The sequence below is a fragment of the Vidua chalybeata genome, chromosome 11, assembly GCF_026979565.1.
Source record: "Vidua chalybeata isolate OUT-0048 chromosome 11, bVidCha1 merged haplotype, whole genome shotgun sequence".
Classification (NCBI taxonomy): Eukaryota; Metazoa; Chordata; class Aves; order Passeriformes; family Viduidae; genus Vidua; species Vidua chalybeata.
In genome coordinates this window covers 5,380,861-5,405,632 of record NC_071540.1, presented here as the reverse complement: position 1 = coordinate 5,405,632, position 24,772 = coordinate 5,380,861, and the positions used below count along the sequence as shown (strand labels likewise).

The following is a 24,772-nucleotide window of genomic DNA, read 5'->3' as shown; positions in this document are numbered from 1 at the left end:
CCGGGAATAATTAGCTGTGCCATTGGAGGGGCTCTGACCCGCCCCTGATATAAAATTTTCACAGCCTGGGTGTGGCTCTGGGGGCTTCTGGAAGGTTCTGCGGGGAGCGGCAGCGCCGGAGAACGAGGTCAGTGGGCTCTTTCCTACGGGGTCCATCGTGGAACTATGTCAGGATAGCGGGAAATAGGGACTGAGGAGAGGGAATAAAGGGAAGAAAGTGGTTTTTAAAGGTCCTGCTCCGTGCCGCTCTTCCCTCGCTCCGCGCCTCCCGGGTGAACAGGGATTAGGTGGAGCACGGCTGGGCAGAGGGATAGCGAGCTGTGTGTTCTGGGAGTGTCTGCACGCACCGGGATGGCTGCAGAGGTACCTTCTGTAGGTCTGTGTTAATGCAGCAGGCTGGGGCGAGGGTTTTAGTGACGTACAGCATTTTTACAGGTTAAATACAATCTAGCGGTAAGTGTGGGATTTGAGCGAGCGTTTGTTTCCCTACTCCGCTGTTAACAAAGCGGGAGTGCTACTTGGAGTGGCCTGGGCGAGCTGACCTTTTCTGTGGGCGTGCTTCATCCCCGCCACGTTGATGGGCCATTTAGTGGGTTTGCACTAACTAACCTGAGGCTTCAGCTGAAGTTCTTTATGCCCCTCACGTGTTACTGCTGAAAGAAAAGCATTTTCTACTTGCAAGTGTCTAAGGCAGCACTGCGTATCTCTTGTTGGAGTCTAGCGGTGCAGGGTAAGAAACGAGTGTGTAACTCGGGAGCTTTATTTGCGCTAAATGACCTTGGGTGAAGCTTCTGCAGTCGTTTCAGCTGTTCCATTGTCATGTTAAACTGGGAATGATCAGGGCTGTCCCTTACGGCTTGTCGCCGTCTGTCACCTCAGGGTAGCTCTGTTGCTGCTGAATTCTGGCTTGTTCAGCAGTACCTTTGGCAATGGAAGGACAACGTCTTGATTTTCCTTTTCTGAACTATTTAATTAGGCACCTACTTAAATTGTTAATTCTTTTAAGTTGTAAAAGAACAACTTAAAACACCTGCGGTGATGATACCACGATGTGATTTCGTTTTGGTTTGTGCCGAAATGAAATGCCAGTTGCTTGCTGGAAGTTTGATTACTGTGTTGTAACTTGTAGATCTGATATGTACCGTTGCAGATAGATGTAGTGTGAAATACTAATAAAAATCTGTGACGTTAAATTTGTTTGCTAAGTTTGGGATTCTTCTTTTGTATTAGGCTGAGGGATTTTTTTAAAGTTGTAAATTATCCTCTGGTGTTTCTGTTCATTTGATCATGCAAGTAGGTTGTAGCAGCCCTTATCTGTGATCAGCCTATTTCTGCTGGCCTTTGAATGGAAAAGATGGCAGCATGGATGGTAAATCCTAATTAGGCTTTGACATAGTCCCTCATTAAGAAAGCTGGTTTGAACGCTTTGAAACATGTAAATCATAAGCAATAAGTTGCCTAAACTAGTACTTCTGACATGAGTAGAAAAAATTTATAGGCTTGCTTTAGGTGTATGCTCTTCAAATGGGCTTGGAAAAAAATAGTGGTGATCAAAATGGTTCATGAAATGTTTTTCTTTTACAGTAGTTATAAGGGAGACACAGGAGATAAACATGGAAGTCGTGGTATTAAAGGTATGCTGCTTTTTTTTTTAATCTGAAGGATTAATATCTATTTCCATGTGACTTTCTGGAGGTTGCATTTACAAAAAAAATGTTGCCTGTGTATTTCCATTCACCAGCATTTCTTTGCACTTGTGGAGTCTTATTTGGCTTGTATATATATTGTTGTTTGTTTTAGGTTTTATTTTCTTGTTTTTATTGTAAAATAGGTGAGTAGATGTGTGAATTAACACAGGCAGGCAGCCAGAAAAATCACAGACTGAAATAAAAGGAATAAATTTATTTAGTTGCCTGGCTAACTGGAGGATCTGGGGCACAACCAGGTGGACAGTGGCAGGCTCAGCCCATCTCAGGAGGATTCATCAAGAACCCTGTGAGCTCCCCTGTGCTTTTCATGATTTCTGAGCTTTGATCTTTCTCCCAGCACAGAGCTCAGCATGTCCATGAGAGTGCCTCCAAGCCTCTCCAAACACCTGTATTACCTCTACACAGAAATTCTGCTTCTCAAAACAGAGGATCAACAGCAATAGGTATAATAGATGGGATTTCCCAGTCTGATATTCTCCAGGCCTTGGCATTCCCAGCTGCAATGTCACTTGAGCTATTGTACCACCTTCCTCACCGTTTTTACACTTCTAGTTCCTTCTTCCCAGCAGTAGGGATGCAGCTAAAATCTAAAATAGAGGGTATGCAACACAGTGTTAAGTAATGTGTAGTATAGTGCTAGATTATCCTGAATTTCACAGGAGATTGTGGAAAATGCAGAATACAGCCAGGAGAGATGACTGAGGGGATAATCCCTACTAGATGATGTCATGCTGAGCAATAAAAGCTGCAGGTATGTCTGTGGTCATCAGATTTGCCTCTCCAAATCAGCAGCCCTGTGTGTGATGAAGCATTGTGTTCTGGAAATGGCCAAGCAGTTGCCAGTGGGGAACAGTGAATTCATTCCTTGTGTTGCCTTGGTTGCACGTGCAGCTCTTGCTTTGCTTGGTCAGCTGTTCTAATGTCAGCCTGTGAGTTTTCCCACTTCTGTCCTTCAGATTATCTGGTCATCCTGCTGCAGGGATGTGAGTGAGGGAGCAGCTGTGTGGGGTTTAGCTGCCCACTGGGATTAAGCCACAACAGCTGGGGACCCACATCAGCTGCAGCACTGGAATGTGGCAGTTTACAAAGGCTTGGCAGAAAGCTGTCACCCTGTTCTAAAGAAATGGGCTGTCATGCTGACACTCTGAGCAGAAAGAAAAGCCCCTTGGTGAGGTTTATCATGTTTTCTGTTTTTTTTATGTCCTTCCTGAGGACTTCATATGGAAGTAAAAACTTTGTCTTTGCACTTTTCCCACTGTTTGGTTTAACCAGCATTTTAGATAATGCTGCTCCCTTGTAGACCCCACATGGTGTTTGTTACAGTGCTAAAGAAACTGGAAGCTGAGAAGCCATTTCACGAACTAATGCTGTGGAGGTGAAAGATGTTTCACTTGTTAACATTCTATATCTCAGTGTCAGTCACCATAATTTTGAAGGTGCCCCGTAAAAATAAAGTTTTATTTTTACATCTGCTGCTCAGATACTGTTAAAAGTTAGTAGTATTTATTCTCTACTCCTTGTCCCAGGTTGAGGATCCAAGTAGCTTTTGGATTGCTGTGAAAGAATGCATGCCTGGCGTAGTTGGTGAAACTGTGTATGAAAACCTGAATGCTGAAATGGAACAGTTCTATACCAGTTACAAAGATGCAGATGAAGTAAAACAAGAGGAGATAGAAAAAGGCCAGGTAATATCATTGCTCTACATATAAATAATCTCATTATTTGAATGTGTTTGGGGACGAAGTATCAAATAGATGTTGTTTTCTTTTTTTTTTTTTTTTTTTTAATTTTTACAAAGAAAACCAGATAATAGCATCTCCGTGAGTTGTGTTTTCTCATCTGTAAGCCTCCTAACTGTGTAAGCTATAAGGCTTGTGTTTTGCAAAGAAAATGGAAGGGTGAATAATAAATACTGTGTCCTTGCCTTTGAAAAACCTTTGAGTGTAATTGGGGCCATTTGAAAGAACCTGCTGTCTTGTTCTTCATCTCTTCCTCAGGTTTATGTGGTTTTCAGTGAGGAGCTGAAGTGCTGGTGTAGGGCTCTGGTTGAATCAATCTGGTGCCAGGCAGATGGTTTCCAGCTCAGGTGTTTCCTTGTGGATTATGCCAAGTACTGCTCTGTTGCATCAAAGAAGTATGTATTTTTGTTACAGTGATGTATTTGTTAATGCATCACATAATAAATATGTTAATAGATACAGATGGTATTGATATTTATCAGTCAGTGCTTTGGTTTAATTGAGGTGTAGGCTGTGTCCACAAGAAGCTGCTAACCAAATTATATACTTGAAAGAACCTAAGAGCAAACCAGTCCTTATTTTGTGATACTTCAAAGATGCTTTCCATTTTAGGTTTTGCTTTTTTAAAGATTCAGAATAGAAATAATGTCAGTCTGTAGTGATTGAGATGTGTGCTTGCCAGTTAAAACCTACCTTTATATTCTTTTCTTCTTTAATAATTTGGTATATACTAAAAAAAAATTCTGGCCAGTGAAGTCCAGGAACAAAAACTATCTATAGAAGCAGGGTTTCACTTGCTGCAACAGCTTTTGAGGTCTAAACAGAAATATGTGGGGGTTTTCCCACTGCTGTTGACCAACTTGTTTACTGAGAGCTGACAATTTGTCTTGTCATGGTGCCAAAAAAAGGTGAGTTTTCACAGGTTCTGAGTTCTTGATGAAATGTGTGTAAAACCTTGTGTTTTTAAAATCTTGAAAAATATGTTCTTATGTTTTGGAGCAAACTAGTCCGGCTCTTAAAGTTTGTTTCTCTTTTAAAATATGCAACTTGGAGCACAAGCAACTTCACCCAATTGGTTTTGATAGTATTCCACAAACTTAGAACTTACTTAAAGCATTTTAAAATAAATCATGTTTTTAAGTTGACTGTTGCTTTGTTGGGAAACAACTTGACAATGGGTTAAATACAGGAGGTGGTTTGTGAGACCAGTGACTTCTGGAGAAGAAATTCTGCCCTGTAAAATGAGATAATTTCCACTTTATTTTGCAGCATTCGAGTTTTAGCAGGAGCATTTGCGAAGATGCCACATAGAGCAAAGAAGTGTCGGCTGCACTGCACAAAGCCACTGACACTGTATATTGACTACTGTGAAAACACTGCCAAATTAGGGTAAGGAGAGCTAGTAAATACATTCTATGGGTGCATTTCTGCAGTGTGAGGGTTTAGTGCAGAATTTTTTAGAAGGGATTATATTTCAAGAAGAAACCTGCAGTATTCTCATAGTGAACACAGAACTGTACCAGCTACTAAGAGGAAAATCACTCTCTTCCAGCTGAGATGACAAAGCTCCCCAGGGAACTGGTGGAGTCACCACCCCTGGAGGGATTTAAAAGATGTATAGATGTGGCACTAAGGGACATGGTTGAGTGGTGGCCTTGGTAGCGCTGAGTTACTGGGTGGACTCAATGATACTGGGTTTTTTTTCCAACCTAAATAATTCTATGATTTCTTCATGTTTTATATTGGGTGCAAGCCAAGATACCTTGACAGAACAGTAACTTTTAATTTTGATCAATTCATTATACTGATGAGCTGGAACAATATTACCAAGACTAAAGTAATGTGCTAAGTAATCAGATTCTGCTCATTTGTGTAGCTGTGCACTTTGTGAGAATTTGCATACTATAGAGCTTTGTGCTTGTATAGAATTTTTTTTTCAATTACTATTTTCATGTTTGATAATGTGGAAAAACTGGTTGTGTTTCTTTTCCTAGACCAGCCAAAAGATGGGATACTGCTGCTATCCATTATTTTCGAAAGCTTCTTGAAGGTAAATAGCACTTCAGTTTTGGGAAAAACCAATTGTTAGAGAAATGTAGTACTTGTGTAAAAGTTCATTATACTTGAGTATACCTGATCATATTTATAAATGGTGTTTGTTAAAAACAATGAGAAAAGATCTGCCTAAGTATGGAGTGACTAAGGCACAAGTATTTGTGGAGCTGTATTTTGGGTACTCTGGGCTTCCATGCTGCATACGTTTTGGTAATTAAATAGACTGTGTTTAGGCTAGATTAGGCTAACTGAGGGAGCATTCATGTCACGTTTGTTTTGAACATTGGAACCATTCTGTGTATTCAACATGAGATGCTGAATCAGCATCACAGCTGTCCTGCAACAGCGTGTGCAGAGGTGCTTCAGGACTTCACAGGCCGTGTTTGCCCGAGTGAAAAGTGTGACAAAGCTGTACAGATGTGCAACTACAACTTCTTTCAAGAAAAGGAAATGTCACACTTAGAGAACACATGCTGGTGCCCCAAACTGTCAGAGCCCAAGAGTTTCAGTGTAGAACTAAGAGTGGTTTGTCTCGAGGGGTTGTTAATCTGTTTCAACTCTCGATCCTCCTCCAAAGACTAAGGACAATTTCCTTTTTGGAGGAAAAGTTTTTTAAGTTTTTTTAAGTTTTTATTGTTATTTTAAGTGTTCATTGTTTTTTAAGTTTTTAAAATTTTACTGTTAAATTCCTCATTTAACTTAGGTGAAATAAGAGTATTACATGTTTTTAATTGTGATGCCTAGTTTTGTCTGTCTCAGAAAGTATAAATGAAGAATGCTGATAGTGTGATGGGGTTTAATCTTTTTTCTTGTGTTTATTACTACATTTAGATGCTACCGAGGTTAAAGCCACAATACAGACAGTAGAAGATGAAGTATTAGAGGTGTTTCTTTTTGTGATTATAGGAGAGGAAAAGGTGAGATACTTTTATATTTCCAACTCTATTGGTGTACTTTGCTATTAGCTTAAGACTGGAAAGCATGCCTTGTGAGTTTTGTAGTTTCAATCAGATACAGTAGAAGCTAAATCATTAACTTATTAGTGATTTTTATTACAAAGCTGTTCATTGTTAACCTCTGGAGAAATTGCAAGAGGCAGAACTTGTATTTTTCTCTGCATGAGCCTTTTTTCTTTTTCATTATTGACAAGCAAGTGAAGTCCAGCCAGTATTTAAGTGGATAACTATATGCCTTATTTGGTGTACTTCTTGTGGTATCATATTTGAAGATGTTTCAGTAAGGCAGTTGCACAATACTGTAAAAATACCAAAGTTCACACTCTTGCATACAGATGAATCCTTAAGCAGCTGGTAAAAACATCCACTCTAGTTCCACTTGCCAAAATGTGTATCTGGTGTTAAATTTCTGCTGTAGCTACTGCCAGACTTAAGCAGCTGTATGGTAGATGTAAGAAGTCTTAGGCCCAATACTACTCTTTTCTCTGCCAGATTATGATGTATGCTGAATCCAAAGAAATAAACAGGCTTCACTGGATTAGGGGGTTCTTTTAGATGTGTAGGGCTCATAGAAACAGTTAATTCAGTACAGAATTTTGGCCAGACACATGAAAATCACTAATGAACTCCTGTTGAAAGAACATACAGGAAGATAGGACTTTGCTTTTTTTAGAAATAATATTTGACAGAAAGCATTCACTGGTACTTCTTATATCTGGGGTTCTGTTTAGTTGGATTTTTGGGAGGATTGTTTTTCATTTATAAAAGCATTGCTTTTGTTTAAAGCTTCACATAAATCCTAAACAAGTATGTGCTGGTGTAGTTTATTGCTTGTTGACACTGACCAAAAAAGATCTTGTTTGGGTTTTTTTATAGATCTGTGTTAATGATGAACTGGTTGCAAAGCACTTTGCTTATTACAAGAAAGATGAAGGGACTGCAGAGCGTTCTTCAGATGCTTCTGACGATGAAGTGTCGTTAAATGCTGAGTGTGTTCCAGTGGAGTTTGTTGGTCCTACATTTCTTGCCAGGCCAAAACTGCCCTTTGGGGAGGAGTTGTCACCATATCTTGGGCCAGGTGGGACCCGCGATGGGGGGAGACCGTCCTACATGCAGGACTAAGCACACTTTGTGTGTTTAGTTGGATGTGTGGAATGGGAATGTCCTGTCTTGGTTTGGATCCCAGTGACAGGGACACGTGGTGTGCATCTCTGACTTTTTGTATGTTCAGATAATCAGAAATTGGTATCTCCATTTTATTTACCTTTAGGTCTTGCTGGTTGTAAGTCTGTTCTTGAAAAGTCATCCCAAAGGTCACGCACAGATCTAAATGACAATACTGTGCCTGTAAGTATTACATTTTGTATTAAATTGTGAAATACAAACTAATGTAAATATACATAGGCCAGATTAGGAGGGCTGTAGTCACCCAGCTTCTTATTCTTAGACAGTCTTCTGAAGTTTGTGTCATCGAAATTGTTGCCTTAGTCATAGAAACTTAGAATTTGTAAAAGAATACTGTAAAATGTTTGGAGAATCCCACAGTTGGGTAAGAAAACCACTTTGTGTTTTAAATACTGATTTTGAACAGTATTTTAGTGCTTAAAATTGCTGCATCCCAGGTTGGTGAGGGAAATGCAGAAACTGAGATGCTTTGAGAGGACGGTCACTTTAGAGTTAGGCTGAGACAGTGCGACACTCTCCACAATTCCTTGCTTCCTTATGTTAATAGCCCCAATTACATCACCCCTGTTCTCCTTCCCAGTTCTAGAATGTTCCCTGTTCCCACTTTCCTCATTGGTTCCCATTTCATGCAACTCCTCCTCTGTATCCCTGTTGGTTGTTTTCCCCTGGCCCCACCTTTGCACCAGCCCCGGTCCCTCTACCCACTGGCCCTGAGACCTGATGCTCCGCCTCCCTCATCCCATATGTAACCCCTGGAGCCTGCCTTTGTTCTGGTTCTTCTGTCCCTGAGCCCTTCTGGTGTGCCAGTCAATAAACTGCCACTGGAACCTCGTAGGAAGAGCCCCTCCTGCCTCTGTCATTTGTGGACCTGGACTCTCCAGCCAGCAGCACGAGCATCTGGTGCTTGTCCTGAGCTCCCTGCCTTTCCCTAAGGCAGTGATCTCGGCAGTTTCTGCCGTGCCACTGCATAAAATGTGTTTCCTTTCTAGGTGGTCAGCATGGTGCCAGGTTTGCCTTCCAAGGAGGATAAAGCAGTCCAGACAGAGAGGTGTGGTGCAGCGTGTTAAATATTCAGAATGATTCTGTAATCAGACAGTTGGGAGCTGTAGTGTGTTTGCAGTTACTGTTTTAGGCCTCTAAAGGGCAGAGGGAAAGGGAAGGTACATACACATGCTTTTGGGGAAGGAGGGACTTGGAAGCTGCTGATAGTTACCCTGGAAAAATACCAGTAATTTCTAAACAGTAGCTTGACAACAGGGGTGTGGTGGGGGAGGTATTTTTCTGCAAAATAAGTGTGTTACTTTGCTTTATTTTTAGTGTGATTTATAAAGTTTTCAGATTTAATGAAATATGACTGGGTCAATTTGTGTAATGCTTTCACTGTGCTGCAGGTCAGTTGATGCATATGCAGTAAACCTCAGGAGTATTTCTTTTTTCAGTTTCAAACTGATGCAAAGATGTTTTATGTTTTGGAACTTTTTTTCCTACAGTACAGTCTGGTTTTCTTCTAATGTCAGGGAACTTACCAACTACAAAAAAAGATTCTGAAAGATGATTTTCACTAAATTTTGCTTTTCAGGTGGTGGGTTTTGATTTCCCCTCTTGTACTGAGGGTTTTTCTCATTGGCATAGATATGTCAGAAGTACTTAAAGTGAATTGCTTCATGACACTTGGGAAATACTGGTGGTGTTTATAAATTACGTTTTTCTTTTGCATTTATGTTGGGTTTAATATCTCTGTTTCTCAGGCTTCCACAGTTCTTAAATTTCAGTTCCCTCCAGACATACACAGTTGAAGATGACCAACAGGTATTTCAAACATTAGCTTTCATTTAACTTCTCTTGTGTAAACATTTTGGTTTTGGTAACACTGGGTCTTCGTGGAAGGAGGCCAGGGCTCACTGCACTTACATTGGCCTTGCAGGCTAAAGCTGTGCCAGCCAGCCAAGTTGGGGATGCCTCTCTGAATTCAAGAAAGGGCAAAAACACATGGAAGGGAACAAAAAACAAGTGCGAAGCAGGCAGTGCCAGGGTCAGGAGTAGAAGGAGCTCCATGCAGATGTCTCTGAAAGGGCTGCAGTCTGTGGAGGACCTGCACTGGAGCAGAGAAGAGAGGAGCAGTGGAGAGAAATTTCCATCTGCATTGTGACTGCAATCCCTGCCTCGTGCTGCTCCTTGTGGGACTGAGGGCCAGCTGTACACAGAGTATCCACTGCATCTCTTGAGGGGTTTAAGACAGTTAAGACCATCTTTGAAAATCTTTATTCAGGAATAGCAATAACAAGTTTTTATCTTGCACTTGGTCTGTGTAACCTTATCAGTATGAATGAATCATATTTAAAGTGAATTTAGAATTTGATTCATTTACATCAAAATGCCATTTTTTAAATACAGTGAGTGCTTCTGAGTTTTATGTAAGCTAAACCCCTTTTGTTAAGTGTTGCCATTGTCATCTCATGGTTTCAGAGTTTTCAAAATGTTGGGAAGGAAAAAAACTTCGTGTTCCTGAGCAAGAAGATTGAACCATCATCACTTTTGGAAACAGCGCCACTTTTTGATGGTCTGAAAAAGGTAGCAGTGACGATACTACATTGATGATCTTTTTAAGACAAGTTTCATACCTCAAATCACCATAGTAAATACAGTAATACCTGAGTTTGATTGAAGAATGTGTACAAGATGGTTCATGTGATTGAATAAATGAAGCTTTGGAGGAATGCTGTAAAGATTTTACACTTGTTTTTTTTCTGGTATATTGGCCACTACTACAAATAGATTTGAATTTTAAAACAGTAATTTAACAGCTTAGCCCAGAAGATGTTTTTTTCATATTACCTGTTAAGGACATTTGTTACATAGTGGGTCAGAAGTTTTTAAATCACTCATTAGTATGCTTTGTCTTGTTTTGTTGGTGTTTAAGTACACAGATTTAATGGGAAACTCTTAATTTCTCTTTCTGTAGGAACTTGCTTGGAACAAGTTTTCAGGCCCTACCTTCACCCAGTCCTACTGTTGGCCACCAGTAGCTTGGGGATGTGATGTTGTTGCCATCTCCCATGAGGGAAATGATCCCTTATTATATATTCCACCAGTTCTTACACTTCTGCAGGAAAGTGACTACCAAACCTTGCAAAACATGAGTGGGGTATGTATATATTGGGCCAGAGAACCTGTTACAACTGTGAATGTTTGGAATGTATGCATTAATGTCATCTCAGTGTATCTTTGTGATGCCTGCCAGTTTCTGTAAGGCCTCTTAGAGGACTTGGATGGACTCTGTGAATGGGGTGAGTTACTTTTAAAGCAAACTTTTAAAGCAATCCCTAACAAGTAGTTCGTGCCCTGCCACTTACATACACAATGGAGCTTTGTTTCTGCATAAGTAGTATGTACTTATTAAACTAAAATGGGTATTAGCTGTTTTAAATACTATAATGCATTTTCTAGATAGTATTAGATCATAGAAACATAATTACTGTGGTTGTTAGGGACCTCTGAAAATGCCCCAGTACAACCCTAGTAAGACAAGATTCTTAAAGTTCTGTACTTCTGTCTAATACTGTGTTGTCAATTTTTGTACTTCTGTATGTAGCCACTAGCAGTGATTGTATGTCCTGGATGGAAGAAAGCACAACTTGTTTTTGACCTGCTGAAAACATTCAGGAAAGGCTGCAGACGCCTTAATCCAGTGCTCATAATCCTTGGGCAGAACAAGGAAGCAGCCAGCCAAATGGAAATCCAAGGCCGTAAGAATATTTTGTCATCTTAGTTTTATGCTTGAAGGTAGTGTGGGCTGCAGGAGCATGTGAAAGAGCAATTTCTGCTTCTCAAGTTCTTGGTTTATAAAGTGAAGTTGGGGGGTTTTGTTTGTTTAAATGGTGGCTTACAATTTGCTGTTACAATAAATGCTCAGTACTTCATGCATCTAACTCAGTAGCGTGCAGAGGGTGCTCCACAGAGAAGCAGCATAGAAGTGATAAAAAAGCTGTTGGGAGACTTAGCCTGCTTAGATATATGTACTTCAAACATTTAGGTGTGTTCTGGTTCGATGCCTTTGTTGAGCTTTGGATGATACCTGCATTTTCAAAAGTGGCTTTTGTTGTGCCAAGGGAATAGAACTACGGACAAAACAATGAAGAATTGTGTAAAACTCCATTTCAGCAGTTGGTATTATTTCATCCATCATTCAAGTTTAAGCCTGGTGGGTGAAATCAGACCTTTAAGCAGCAGAGCTGTTGGTGTATTTGCACCAGTGAAGATTGGTGTGGTTTTATTTCTATGTGTAGATAGATACACATGCACACACACATCTATGTAAATTCCTAGGCTACAAGGTGTGCTTTATTCCACTGTTGAAACTGAACTTTCCTGAAATTGATCTTGCATATATTTATAAATATTTCTCTTCTACCTATTTGGCTCTAAAGTTATTACCTCTACTTCCAGTAGCGTGTACTGGAAGATGAGATTACCTCCTGCTTTGTAAACTTGGTAACCTTCAGAAATTTCAGTGGATTTCAAAATATCAAGAGACTCGCCCACTCATAAGTTGGAAAATTTGGAGTAGAAAAATAAGAACTCCCCAGCTTTGAGATGATGAATCTGAAATACAAATGTGACCCTTTTTAATAAAGCTACCATGTCCTTTGTTCACAGTAATACTCTTCCAAGTAGTAAGTTAATGGTAACAGTCTTTCCTTCCAACTTGTAGGTGAAGTAGTAGTGACTACACCCTACAACCTCCTGAGACTGCTGGAACATAACACTAGGTTGTTGTGTAGGGTTTGCCATCTTGTTCTTGATGAGATCGAGGTGCTGTTCTCTGACACTTCTGAACAGGTAAATGGCTTACACAGTAACTTGGCAAAGTGCTGCTCCAGTTGTGCATGTGTGTGAAACAGCGGCACACACTGAGAAAAAAACCACTGGAAGTGGGTTTATGGTGAACTCCCTCTTTTTTTTTCCTTATTTTTGTATTTTTATTTTTCATTTTTGCAGATTGCTGTGTTGGCAGGGTGGGCTTGTCTCCTAATTACCCCCTCGTTTTTGCTGAATGCCTCTGCCCTCTCAGATCTGCTTTGTCTAGGCTTTTTATATTGCAGAGTTGAATAGATCTTTTTCCTGAGATTTCCATCTTCTCTGGACAGAATCCTGCATGCACATGCATATGCTGTCCTGTTGCTTCCTCTTGCTTCAGAAGTCATGCAAAGAATAGGATAAAAGTGTACATACCAACCTGGGGGTGAAACTTGTCGTTTGCTGTGGTAGTGGCTTTATGACTGGACCAAAGTGTTCTCAAACAGTGTATTTTTCTGGGCTGTCATGAGCTTGCTGGAATATGATGAGAGGAGAGGAAAAAAAAAAAAACCTCTTTTCTTCCTAGGTGTTTACTATACTGGATTGTTACAAGAAAGCCACTGCTCAGGCACAGGGGAATCTACCACATCAGATCATTGCTGTGGGAACTCAGTGGAATAAACATATCACACCCTTGATAAAAGAGTTCATGAATGATCCTCACATTGTGATAACTGTTACCGAAGAAGCTGCCATCTTTGGAAATGTGCAACAGGTAAAACTTAGGAAGCTACACCACTGCTTGCATGTGTGGCTGCTGCTGGTTTATTGGAAGCAGGTGGTGCTGCAGTGCTGCCTCCCAGTGTGAGCTGAAGTGGCTGTTAGAAATCATGTGCAGGTAAGTCACTGAATGAGCTGGAGGTCTCTTACTTTATTTTATAGGACTGAGATGAAGACAGTCCTTTGACTATCTCATGGTTAGTGCAAATGACTCTAAATTTGATGAGCTATATTTGCAAACAGTACATTTTTGACCAGAATGTTACCAGAATGTTTTTGCAGTTGTTAGCTGTGACTGGCAGAACTACAAGGTAGGCAGTGCCAAGGCAAATCAAGTAAAGCATTTGGTTTGCTGCTTTCACACAATACCAAACTTTAGACTTCAAATTTCTAGATGGCTTCTTACATATTTTCAGGTATCTTTTCACTTAGTTTTCAAAAAGTCAATGTGGTGTAGCCCTGAGGAATAACACAAAATGGTTTAAGTTCGATTTGAATTACAGTGTGTCTCAGCATGGCGTCGTTTGTGGAATTTAAATGTTGGGAAATCTCCAAAAGTAGATACTCTGAGCATGTAAGGAAACTGAAAACAAAATTTGTGAGAAGCCTTAGTGATTGAGCAGAACTGAAAGTGTCAGTGTCTGGATGCATTAAGGTTAGGATTAGGAAGAATTAAATAGTAAAATACCTATGGGTTATATGAATTACTAGTTCTCTGTTTTGTATTTGCTTTTAGGTGGTGCAACCCTGCATGAACAGCAACAGAACTGCTGAGTTAATCAAAATCCTGGATTTTACCCAGAGGAATCTTCAGAAAGTGCTGGTCTTCACTGACTCAGTAACTGAAGTAGAGATGATTCATAAGGTAAGAAAGTGTTTAAATTTGTATAAACAGGGTTTTTTTTTCTAAATTTTAAGATAATAACAAACTAAAATATCTTGGCTTCTGAGAAAAAAGGAGGAATATGAATTTGGAAGTTAATAATTCTTGCTAAAAGTAACTCCAGACTGACTGTCAGCAAATAGCTGGTATAGATCATGTGATACTTACAGGATTCATTTCTGATGTAAATATTAGTGCATCTGGAATGTTTATTCTTTGAGTGTTAATGGAAGCAAATCTGGTTTGCAATTGTAACTTTCTAACACATTTTCCTTGAATACTTGAGGGTTCAAGCCTACCAAAACCAACCCTGCCACCACTTAAAAAAATACTTGTTAATGTTAAAGTAGGATTGGATCTGTTCATAGTAATTCTTGTTGAACAAGAATTCTTCGAACACCAGCTTCAAATATTTTACATGGCCTGTGAAAATATTTCAAGGGTTCATGTGATGAAGAGTGCTTGTTCTGAGAGATTGAAACATGAATCTTTGTCTTGTTAGATCATGGAATCAGGGCACATTAACAAAAGGAAAAGCTTGACATTTTTATTTTCTTAAATGTCTGTCTAATTTATTAAAATATGAGAACATGAGCTTGTAGTTTTTTTTTTTTTTTTAATACAGGAAATTAATGAACCTTATCTCCACTAATACAGTTTTCTTTTCATATAAGCAACCTAAATTTCGCTATCTCTTTGATGTATCTCTCTACAGTAAGATGTGCTAAATTTTAGTAAGATGTGCTGCCTATTAGACTTGATTGGAGAAAAAATACTGCAGCATTGCAGGATTGTGTAACTTTTCACTTTGCTATGCAGGCACTGAAGAGCAACTCAATAGTTTCCTTGAAAAAGCATAGAGAGAGCACATGTAATGCTAAGTGTGTCTTGGAGAGGTGGAGAAAAATGCACAGTTCTGGCATTCCTGCTGTGTTAGGTGAGGATTCTCTGGTTGGGATTGTATCTTCATGCAGAAATAAGATCTACACCAAGCACTTAAACTGGGTTATCTCACCACTTCCACAGGGGCAGATCCCTATGAACTCTTTCCAGTTCTCTGTTTACTTCTTAGTGCTACAGCCCTTTAGTTTTTCTTTCTCTTCTTTTCTCCCTGTTACTATTTTCCCTGGTTAATTAAAAGAACTACCAATGTTTTCAAAGATTTTCCATCATTTCACAATTGTCTCTGCTACAGAGGATATACTATGTCTGAAATAATTTCCAAACTACAAAGGTTTATTGTAATAATTTTCTGTAAGTTCTATTAGGGCTGTTTTTCAATTATTTTTTTTTTCAGTAAAAAAGGCCTTTATCCATTTTCAAACTCAATTTGTTCTTCATGTTCTATAAAAAAAAGAAGGGGGACTTAGCTCTGCACAGAGCTATGGGAATTCCTACACTATTTCAGCTGTCTCCTGTCTTACTCCTGTGAATTACTGAGTGGTGCTCAATTCTCTGTATTCTGTGGTGCTGACAGGAAGTGGAGAATTCTGTGAGCTTGGCATGAAATGCTGTGTCTCCCATATGCTAATGAGATTTATTGACTGGAGAAATAAAAAGCCTTACAGGAATGTATTGGGGAAAAATCCATCTTCATCTTCCAGTCGGGAGAAGGAAATTGGCCGTGGTGTGTGTGATGTGATACTTCCCATGTTTGACTTACTACAGTTACATATCTGTGTGAAACCTGTGCTTTAGTTTTAACAGATGACTGCCTGCAGTCCTTGGGAATCACAGATGCAACTTGGGTGATCCATTTCAGTTTCCCATCTCCAGCAGTCTTTGGGCAGCGCCTGCAAAGCATGAGTGACAACTTCTGCGCTGGCATAAAGGTTTGGGTGAACCTTGACTGGGTAATGCTACACAGGGTTATTGCTGGTGGATACATAAATGTTTTCCTGAAATATTGCTCATTACTTCTAGGATTCTCCTGTAGATCAGGAAGATACAAAGGCCAAGTCAGTCATTCTGCTGACAGAGAACAGTTCCTGTCACGTGCCTGGGATTCTCTACTACTTAAAGCATGCAGAAGCTGAAATTCCAGAAGAACTCTATGATTTGACTACCAGGGTGCAAGAATCTGAGGAAGACAAGAAATTTTCAAGACCCCTGTGTGCTTCTCTTAAAACATTTGGGATTTGCAGGTAAGGAAGTGTCTGGTTTTTGTGCCCTGAAGGATGATTGCTGCTGATTCCTTGATGAATTTTCCTGTTGGATGCTTTTACATAAAACATGTTTTTGTTTGTGATTTTTTTTCTTCTGTTGCCTGTTGCAAGTCACTTAACAGTAGTTTACAACTGAAAGCAAAGAGTTTTTTTCTAAACTTGTATTTTTTTTAATGTAGGAACAGAACAGAGTGTCCAGATCGTCATCGAATTAATTTATCAATAGACACGGCCCAGAATACTGCAGATGAAATGATAGAAACACCTGAACGTGTGACAGTAAGTTACAGTTTTCTTTGGGCTTGGGTACCAAGAGGACAGGTCTTAAACAGCTACTTAATATTTTTTTATTCCATTAACCCAACTGCAGTAGGATTAATGTACTGTCCCTTGCATAAATCAGTGTGCCAGATGTTCTTCATGTTTTGTTTTGTGTAGGGAATTCTGAGTTTACTTCAGATTTTTTTTTCTGCTTTGAAGACTCATATTTTGTGGGAAGAGGACTTGTGTTCTGTATATTCATTCAGTTTATAATTTGAGACTGTATATCAAAATTAACAAAGAGGTTTATAGAAACTTAAATTTCTTGTAGAGGAAACAGTAATCTGTGGAAGTGAAGAGAAGTTGAAGTGGAAGGATTTTTTCTTAGCTGACATGTTCATGCAAACTTGCTGAAAACGGAGTATTTTCTGGCCTTGGGATTAGAGAATGTATTTTCATTTATAGTATGTCCAAGAAATGGGGAGCTCCCCTCTTGTAGGTAGAACATTTGAGTTACTTCCTTCAAAAACACCAGTGTTTTGGAAGACTTTTGCTATAGAGTGCTGTTTTAGTTAGACTTAGTAGTTCAGACCCATGAAACCTTCATTGCTATACAGTTGACTGTGCTGCAGTGATTGTTCATATCCCTTATGAAGAGTGAGAGTTTGTGTCTCCAGCTCCCTTTGAGACTCGGGCTTTATCTGAGGTGCTCTCAAAGCAGAATTTCATGCATTGGTGTGCACAGCTGTGTACAGTCCTTTTTTCAGTCCTTTTCGTGAACAGAGCAGTCAGTTTTCCCTGTAAGGCTGGGGAGTGTTCAGAGTAGAGCTGGAGTGGTGCAGAGCGTGTGAGTGGTTAATGGCCTGGCAGATCATTGGCAGAACTCACTGGTGTTCACTGAGGTGGAATACCATCACCTGGCATGCAGCAGCTCCTGTGCCATACATTGCTGTCCACTGCTGACTGAACTATGGGCAGTTAGGATTGAGAATAATAACAACTCGCTGTTTTCTGAAAAATGTGTGTACAGCAACATATCTGTCACCTTTTGGGTCTGGAAGTAGATATGTGACCTCTATATAAAGACTTCAATTTAATTGGTTTGAGAAATCATCCACCCCTCCTTTCTGCTGATGTATTTGATCCTTTCAGATCCTGCCTCTCTTCATTGTACATGCAACAAACTACTTTGGTCGAATAGTCAAGAAACAAAAGGACCAATATGCAGTTCTTGCTAAAGAAATGGATGATTATTTCAAGGTACCGGGACATAGGATTTCTGTTAACACCACTGAGAAGTCAGTGTTCTATGCGTTACGTGAGGGAGCCATTTGCCACAGGTAAAATTGTTTTGGCTTTTTACTTTATTCATGTGCATATATTTACTGTTGGATTACAAAAAAAAAAAGTCAGCCCATCCTCAAAAGCAGCAAAAAAACCCACTGCTATGCCAATAATGCTTTTAAAAAGCTCTTCACTATTCTGAGTTCCTAAAGGGCAAGCAAGATGATTCCTCACACATGCACTCAGTTACTGAGCGAGCTGTGAAAACACCAATGTTAAAATGAGAGCAGTTTTAAAGAATACCCTGCACAGCTGGTTACATGAATAATAATTCTGTGTTTCTTTTCCTGCTATATGAAGGGTTCAGGTGGTAGAGACTCCAGCAAAAGATGAGGAAAATGTCTCCAAGCTCACAGTTAAATACATAGATGAAGGCAGGACAAGTCAAGTGAATAGTGATCAGCTGCTTCACTTACCCGCGAAGTTCCAGAGTCTGCCACCTCAGGCTGTGGAAATTATAGTTTGTAGAGTAAAACCCATAGATAATGAAGTTGAATGGAATCCAAAGGTAATAAGCGGGTTTTGCATGATATTTCCTTTACGTTCTTTACCGTCTCTCTCCGTTTTCTACAAGAAAACAGTTATAAACTGTAAACTTGGGTACCAAATTGCATTGCTTACTAGTATTGACACTAAATACCTTCAATTGGGGCAGATTCTAAGAAGGTGAGTTTGTTTTTGTTTTGGTTTTTTTTTTTTTTGCTATGAAATAATACAGGGAAGTTAATGGGATTTTTTTTTTCTTATTTTATTGTCTTTTTTTTTTTTTTAGAATAGGTTCTCATTGCTTTGGATTCTAGGGGAGGAACAGGGGAAGTGTAGCCTCTCTGAGTTGACCTGTGTTTGAGTGATCTTTCATTATCCTTGAAAGCTAGTACTGTTCTGACTTACAGTTAAGTTAAAGTGTTCCACTGGTTTACTCAAAACTGTATTTAATTGTTGAATACTCTATTCATTGTTAAGTTCAGAAGGTGTTGTTTCATTGTAGTTAAAGAGACTGTAAAGCGTGTTGGTATCCGTACATCTCAAGTGCAGTGATAACTTGTTTTTCCTAGGTGACTGATCACATTAATAGCAAAATTAAAGGAAAACTTCATCATGCAAAAGTGATGCATACCTTGGGAAAGACAGTTTGGGTTGACCCAATGGTAGGTATAGAATGGCAGCACTGGGAAGTATTAGTATATCTGCACATGGTCCAAGACTAACTTTGTAGAATAGTCATAAAAGTGTATTTGGGAGGCACTAGTGTTCAGTAGTTTGTCTTGTGAAATCAGTTCTGCAGTTTGTCACATTCCACTGGAAAAATGAAACGTGGATCCTCCAAGATGGTTTGCTGATACCCAAGAGCTCATGAAGTAGACTTAATTTATTTTGTTCATGAATTCTTAATTCCACTCTTAGAGCCCTTACATGAGTTTGCAGTCGGTTTTAGTATAAATTTTTTCTGCAAATTAAAAAAGTTGAAGCTTTTCTCCTTCATTTTCTTGATCAGAACACAAAAAAACGGATGCTCTTGTTCTTGCGAGTTTTTGTTTTACAGTTTCATATCCATTAGCATCCAGCAGACTCCTTGATTTTGTGGAGCAAATTAAGTGAAAAATGTATTGGAAAGAGAAAATGATCTGGAAGTCTTTCTTTTTAGTAGCTTCTGTTCCCGTACATGTAGCTCAGCCTTTCATCACTTTCTAGGCTTTGGGGTTTTTTATTGTGCCCCCCACCCCCCTCAGCTGTTCTCAGGTTGTTTGGGACTCACAGTTCTTTACTGCCTGAGGTATATTATGGCTGTCACTTATATGATCAGGACTGGCACTGTTTACTGAATTGCTATCCTGGTTCTGTTAGTGCAAACAGCCAGTTACTTGAGCCATTATCACAATGTAAATGATGGTGATACTTGGAAAACCAATAAACATCAGGAGGAGGTTCCTGTCTGAAAATCAGGAAAACCAAATTGCCTGCGGTTGTAAGTCAGTAGGGCTATGTTTGAACTTTGACTAAAAGAGCAGCTTTGAGTTGGAGAGAGACCATTAAAGAGCTGTGCTTTCCCTTATGTTGTGTAATTCAAGGTTGGGGTTACCAATCTTCCCACGATGAAGATATGGATCAATGAGTACAACATTCGGTCTGAGATTCTGTCGACTGGTTTGGGAACTGACAATCCTGAACATGTAGGAGAAATTCGGAAGCTATGCAGACAGAGAGCAGTTTTGGATCACGCAGAGAGCTTGGAATGCTTGTAAGTGTTGGCAAATTTTTTTTTCAGCATGTACTTTATTAAGAGAAAAAATCTATTTAACCGAATATGAATAATACAACTGACAGTGATGTTCATTTAAATGCAGAAACAGTTGTGTTTGTAATGAGTCTACTTTCCATTAATTGCTCTTTAGCCCCATAACACCAAGGAAAAGAAAATTGTAAATCTAGGAAATGTTAACCTAGAATTTGATGCAGACAGGCAAGTTAGTAACTTGCCTAACTCTGTAACTCCTAACTTACTAACTCTGTAGTTGGTATGGAATCTGAATTGAGATTCTGTTACAATTGATGATGCTCATTAGCTGGTTTGGATGCTTACCAGTCAGTAAACATCTGGTATCTCGGGCACAACACGTTTGCATTTATTCCTTTCTTCTGGGAAAGAAAGGTTGGGAACCTCCATGTCCTCATGAAAGCATGTAATGCTAAGGATCAGACAACTTTATTGCGATGCTGTGTGTTGAAATGTGTGTAATGCAACTGCTTGGATCATTTTTTTTACAGACCTGCTAAGCCTGAGACTACTGTTGAAAAATTCAGAACTTCAGTACAGGCTTTGTTAGTAAGGTACGGGTTAAAGTAGGGGGAGGCAAAGTAAGGTGAAGCTGACTGTCATTTGTGGGTTTTCTTTTAAAACTGCTTTGTCCTGTGTTCAGAAGCACAAAAGAGGACACAGCTGGTCTAGAGGAAGCAGCCAGTCCACAGGATCCATCAGTACAGGAAAATACTGCCAGCAGTAACAGTCCTGTGACTCCTCCAAGCAGTAAGCCTTCAATCCTTTCCAGAAGTTTTCAAACATGAATTCAAGTTAGGTGCTTGATACCAACCTAACAGTCATCCTGGCAGCTGCAGACTGCTCTGGCTACACAGAGCAGCACCATGTGGCTGATGTTTGCAGGCAGCCAGAGCTGCCTTGCAGTGAGCAGTCAGGAGATGCGGAGAGAGTGACTCTTGCTACTATAACTGTGTGGCTGGCTGGGGGATGCTGTGTCCTTGAGATGCTTGGAATTCCTTGGCTGTGAGTTTTGGAACGTGTGAGCAGGACATCTCTGCTGTAGAGTGGACAACAGCTCTGCTGTCCATTGCCACAGGATTTAAGGGAGTTGAAATACAAGTTGTTCTCGGAGAGAATAATTTTTTTCCAAAGACTGAAGATGGTAGAAAATAGTGCTTTCCCTCCCCCCCCCTCCCATTTCTCTTTTTTCCAATCCCAAGGATGTGTTTACTCTTCTGTCAGTAGAGGCTTAGAAATGCTTAGGCATAGCAGGGCGACAGGATTATCTGCTAGGAGCTGACACGATGAGTTCAGAGCAGTGGAAGGTAAAGAAGTTTGGGCAGATCAAAAGGCTGGAGTGCTTATTGTAGAATGGTTTTTTTCCCTGTTAAGTCACACTAATGCCATGTTTCGAGCTGTGGTGTTGACACTACTAGTAGTCATTTCATTCCTGAAACTCCCCACTAATTCCCAAAATTGTGTTTCAGGTGTCAAATAAACAATGTTTTGAAACTAGAGAAAACCTTGACCTGACCTGGAAAACGGCATGTTTGGTTAGGGTTTTTAAAATCTACTAACAGCAGCTACAGTATTTTTGATAATTAAAATTTGTAGTTGAATTACTAACTTGGTGAAATCTTTCAGGATAGGAAGTGCACAGTATAAAGGACAAAGACAGTAATTTGGTTGCTAGCAAGTTATTTTTGTGATGGTATAGGGAAATTCTGGGAATACCTGGTTTCTGTAGTATTGGGAAGTAAAAAAGGTACTTCTGGATGTCTTCTTTTTAGATGCTGTAGTTCAAACAAAAGAAGCAGAAGACTCTACTGTGCATCAGCAGAAAAGGTAAGAAAATAGTGATTCGTTCCCATCTTGCTTTTATGTGAACTGCCAAACAGGGTTGTTCCGTCTCCTGTGGTAAGCTGAAAAGTTCTTTTCATCTGTCAGAGGTTGGTATTGCTGTTAGCTTTTCCTTTGGCACTTGGAGGGCAGACTATGGTCGTCACATCTTGAAATCAGGCAGCAGGTGTGATTCTTGTGGGATATCCATGTCAGTGGAGTGTGTCTCCCTGTGGAACTTGTAGATGTGTTCCTCCAGAAATTTGGAATACGGTGCTGTTGTAGGAAGCTCAAAAGGTGTCCCATCACCTGCTTCACTGGCACTACTGCTTGTGCCAGGTCTGCATGGCCCAGGCTCCTTGGCTGAGTTGTGACTTCATGGGCAAATTCTGACTCTATGTGAGACAGCTTGACTCAGTGGTTTTTTGCTTTGGAAAATACCTATTAAATGAACTCTCTTTCAGCTGTCATCCACCAATCAAGTGGTTTCAAGATGATGTGAGTGTGTCACTGAGGGTACAAATACTGAGGGCAACTGACAGTAAATGCGAGTTCTCTAGAGAAAAGGTGACTTTCAGGTAGGTTTAAGAAACTTCAGTATAATCGGCAAAATGTTTTTGTTTGGATTTAGTGTTTTGAAACTTAATGTATATTTCAGTGCTTATTCAGAGGGCAAACTTTATGTGGCTGACCTGGAGCTGTATCAGTCAGTAATTGCAGAGAAGTCCACATGTGTGATCAAGGATACAGAGGCTGTGATCTTAATGGTAAAAGAGAAAAAAGGAGCATGGTGCAAATTACTGAAGAACAAGGTGAAGTGAAAGTTAATTTGAGAGTTACTGAATGTTCTGAACACATTTGCTGTGCATCAGAGCAGGTATTTCAAACAATGTTTTTGGTCAACAGAATGTTCACGTGTCCTTAGATTTTGAACACTGGGAGGAGTCTGAAGATGAAAGGCCTTTTACAGTTGGTAAGAATTGAATGAGTCTGTGTTTATAATACATAAAACGATCAGCATTCTCTCTTTAGGTTGGCTTTATCTGAAATACTCATTTATTGCAGCAGGTTGCTCAAATTCTCTGAAAAGAACTGAGGGGACCTCTGGAGCAAACTAGAGGCAGCAGAGCACTTTTCTGTCAGCATAGCACACACTAAAGGCAGATAGAAGTGATTCTGAGTGTTGTGGTCTAGTTTGTAGTCAAAAGTGTTGGGGCTTGCTGGGTTGGGTCATTTAATAGTACCATGTGTTCTGGAGCTCATTTTTCCTGGTTTACAAATGCTACACCTTGTTAATCACTTGCAGGTTCTGCTGCAAGACTGAGCTACCCTCCTGCAGGATCTGAGGAGTGGTTTGAGTCCTCAGAAGAGAGTGATACAGAAAGTGATTAATAACGCGGAGGAGAAGTTCTCTCTGATAAGAATTGAATTGTTGTTAATTACGTAGTTGATGTAATTGTTGATTTTTGAGTTGATCGTTGATGTAATTGTGGCTTGTTCATGTAATTGTTAATTAAAAACATTAGTGCCTTTAGAACCTGACTGCAACTGTGCTTAATTACAACCTTTGCCCTGAGAACAGGTACTGGCGAAGCTGTACCTGGTGTAAGAACACTTCAGAGCTGATGCAATCTGTATTTTAGTCTTGCTCTGAATCCTGATGGCAACAGAAATTACCTGCTTGAAAAAAACAGCTGTGGAGCAGATGTTTTCCTTTGCTTGTTCTGTTCTTGACTTGTTTAATACCTAAATATAATGTAAGGTGTTTGGGTTTTTTCGGGCTGCTAGATTAGGTTCTAGTGGGATATTTAAGAGCTGTAAGTTATCTAGTTTTTGTTCAAAAAACAAAGCCTCTTCTGTGAAGTAGAAGCAAGAAGTAGGTTTAGCATACATACAAAGCACTAGTCTGTAAAGAAGTGTAAAAAATACCACCACTCTGTCCAAGAATATTCATGTGGCCTCAAGCAGTTTTTGATCAGGGTTTTCACGAGGAAGAGCTTTCCTGGGGCCTTGCATAAGTGCAGTTTCATTTTGGAACAGTGAAATAGTTTTCCTGTGCTTCGAAGCCTTCCCTGATGAGGGCGCCCCAATGTCAGTGGGAGGGAATGAGAGGGTGGAGAAGCAGGTGAGAGGAAGGGGTGTCGTGCAGTCTGTCAAAAAAAGGGAGGTTGTAGCCCCAAAATGCCCGACAGGTGTTAAAAAAAAAAAAAAAAAAAAAACAAAAAAAAAACACGACTATAAAGTTCTGCATTTTTATATAAAAATTGATTTCAAAGTTGCCCCCCATACATTATTCTATACGTGGATTTAAAATAGATCCATCGATTTTGAAAGTACAAACACAACTTTTCTACATACATATTAACCAAAAAACGGCTTGAAACTATAAGAAGAAAAGATCCCTCCGTGGTAAATAAAGAACCTTCGCTGCGTTTTTTCTGAATTTGTTCTGAGCGCGTCGCCTGCGGCCTAAGCGTCAGATGTCTCAGAGGCGGTGCTGCCCCCCTGCGGTGCTGCCCGGTACTGCGGCGGCGCTCGCAGCGGTGCTGCTGCCGGGCCGGGCCGGCCGGGCGGGGTTCCGGGCCCTGGGGCACGGCCCGGTTCGGCACTGTCAGCTCTGGGGCACGGCTGGAGCGGGGCACGGCACGGTTCGGGGCTCTGGGCCCTGGGGCACGGCCTTCGCGGCTCCGGGGCTGGAGCGGGGCATGGCACGGTTCGGGGCTCCGGGCCCTGGGGCACGGCTTTCGCGGCTCCGGGCATCACGCAGTCCCCGGGCAGGGCGGCGACCTCAGTGACCTCCGG

The 24,772-nt window shown here is 40.3% G+C and overlaps 1 protein-coding gene across 1 annotated transcript; it reads left to right on the top strand.

Moving 5' to 3' along the window:
* The first annotated feature begins 101 nt into the window (after nucleotides 1-101).
* On the top strand, nucleotides 102-23,501 carry TDRD12 (tudor domain containing 12). Its single transcript, XM_053952833.1, has 32 exons — nucleotides 102-127; nucleotides 1,585-1,634; nucleotides 3,236-3,394; nucleotides 3,707-3,843; nucleotides 4,718-4,837; nucleotides 5,443-5,498; nucleotides 6,335-6,420; nucleotides 7,336-7,537; nucleotides 7,730-7,806; nucleotides 8,634-8,692; nucleotides 9,393-9,453; nucleotides 10,111-10,215; nucleotides 10,607-10,789; nucleotides 11,237-11,390; nucleotides 12,356-12,483; nucleotides 13,028-13,216; nucleotides 13,958-14,086; nucleotides 14,924-15,041; nucleotides 15,803-15,936; nucleotides 16,028-16,248; nucleotides 16,449-16,548; nucleotides 17,683-17,870; nucleotides 18,175-18,382; nucleotides 18,930-19,022; nucleotides 19,944-20,113; nucleotides 20,641-20,703; nucleotides 20,793-20,899; nucleotides 21,922-21,976; nucleotides 22,435-22,548; nucleotides 22,629-22,782; nucleotides 22,877-22,943; nucleotides 23,277-23,501. Exons 2-32 carry the CDS (start codon nucleotides 1,614-1,616, stop codon nucleotides 23,360-23,362), a joined length of 3,744 nt encoding a protein of 1,247 aa, XP_053808808.1. The 5' UTR covers nucleotides 102-127; nucleotides 1,585-1,613; the 3' UTR covers nucleotides 23,363-23,501.
* The last annotated feature ends 1,271 nt before the right edge of the window (nucleotides 23,502-24,772 follow it).

What these genes read in the sequence shown, in the direction of transcription:
- TDRD12 (XM_053952833.1), top strand. Translation starts at nt 1,614, where the DNA reads ATGGAAGTCGTGGTATTAAAG. An exon ending in GTCACCATATCTTGGGCCAG is followed by an intron (nt 7,538 to 7,729) that starts GTGGGACCCGCG and finishes ATTTACCTTTAG; the next exon opens with GTCTTGCTGGTTGTAAGTCT. An exon ending in ACTTCTGCGCTGGCATAAAG is followed by an intron (nt 15,937 to 16,027) that starts GTTTGGGTGAAC and finishes CATTACTTCTAG; the next exon opens with GATTCTCCTGTAGATCAGGA.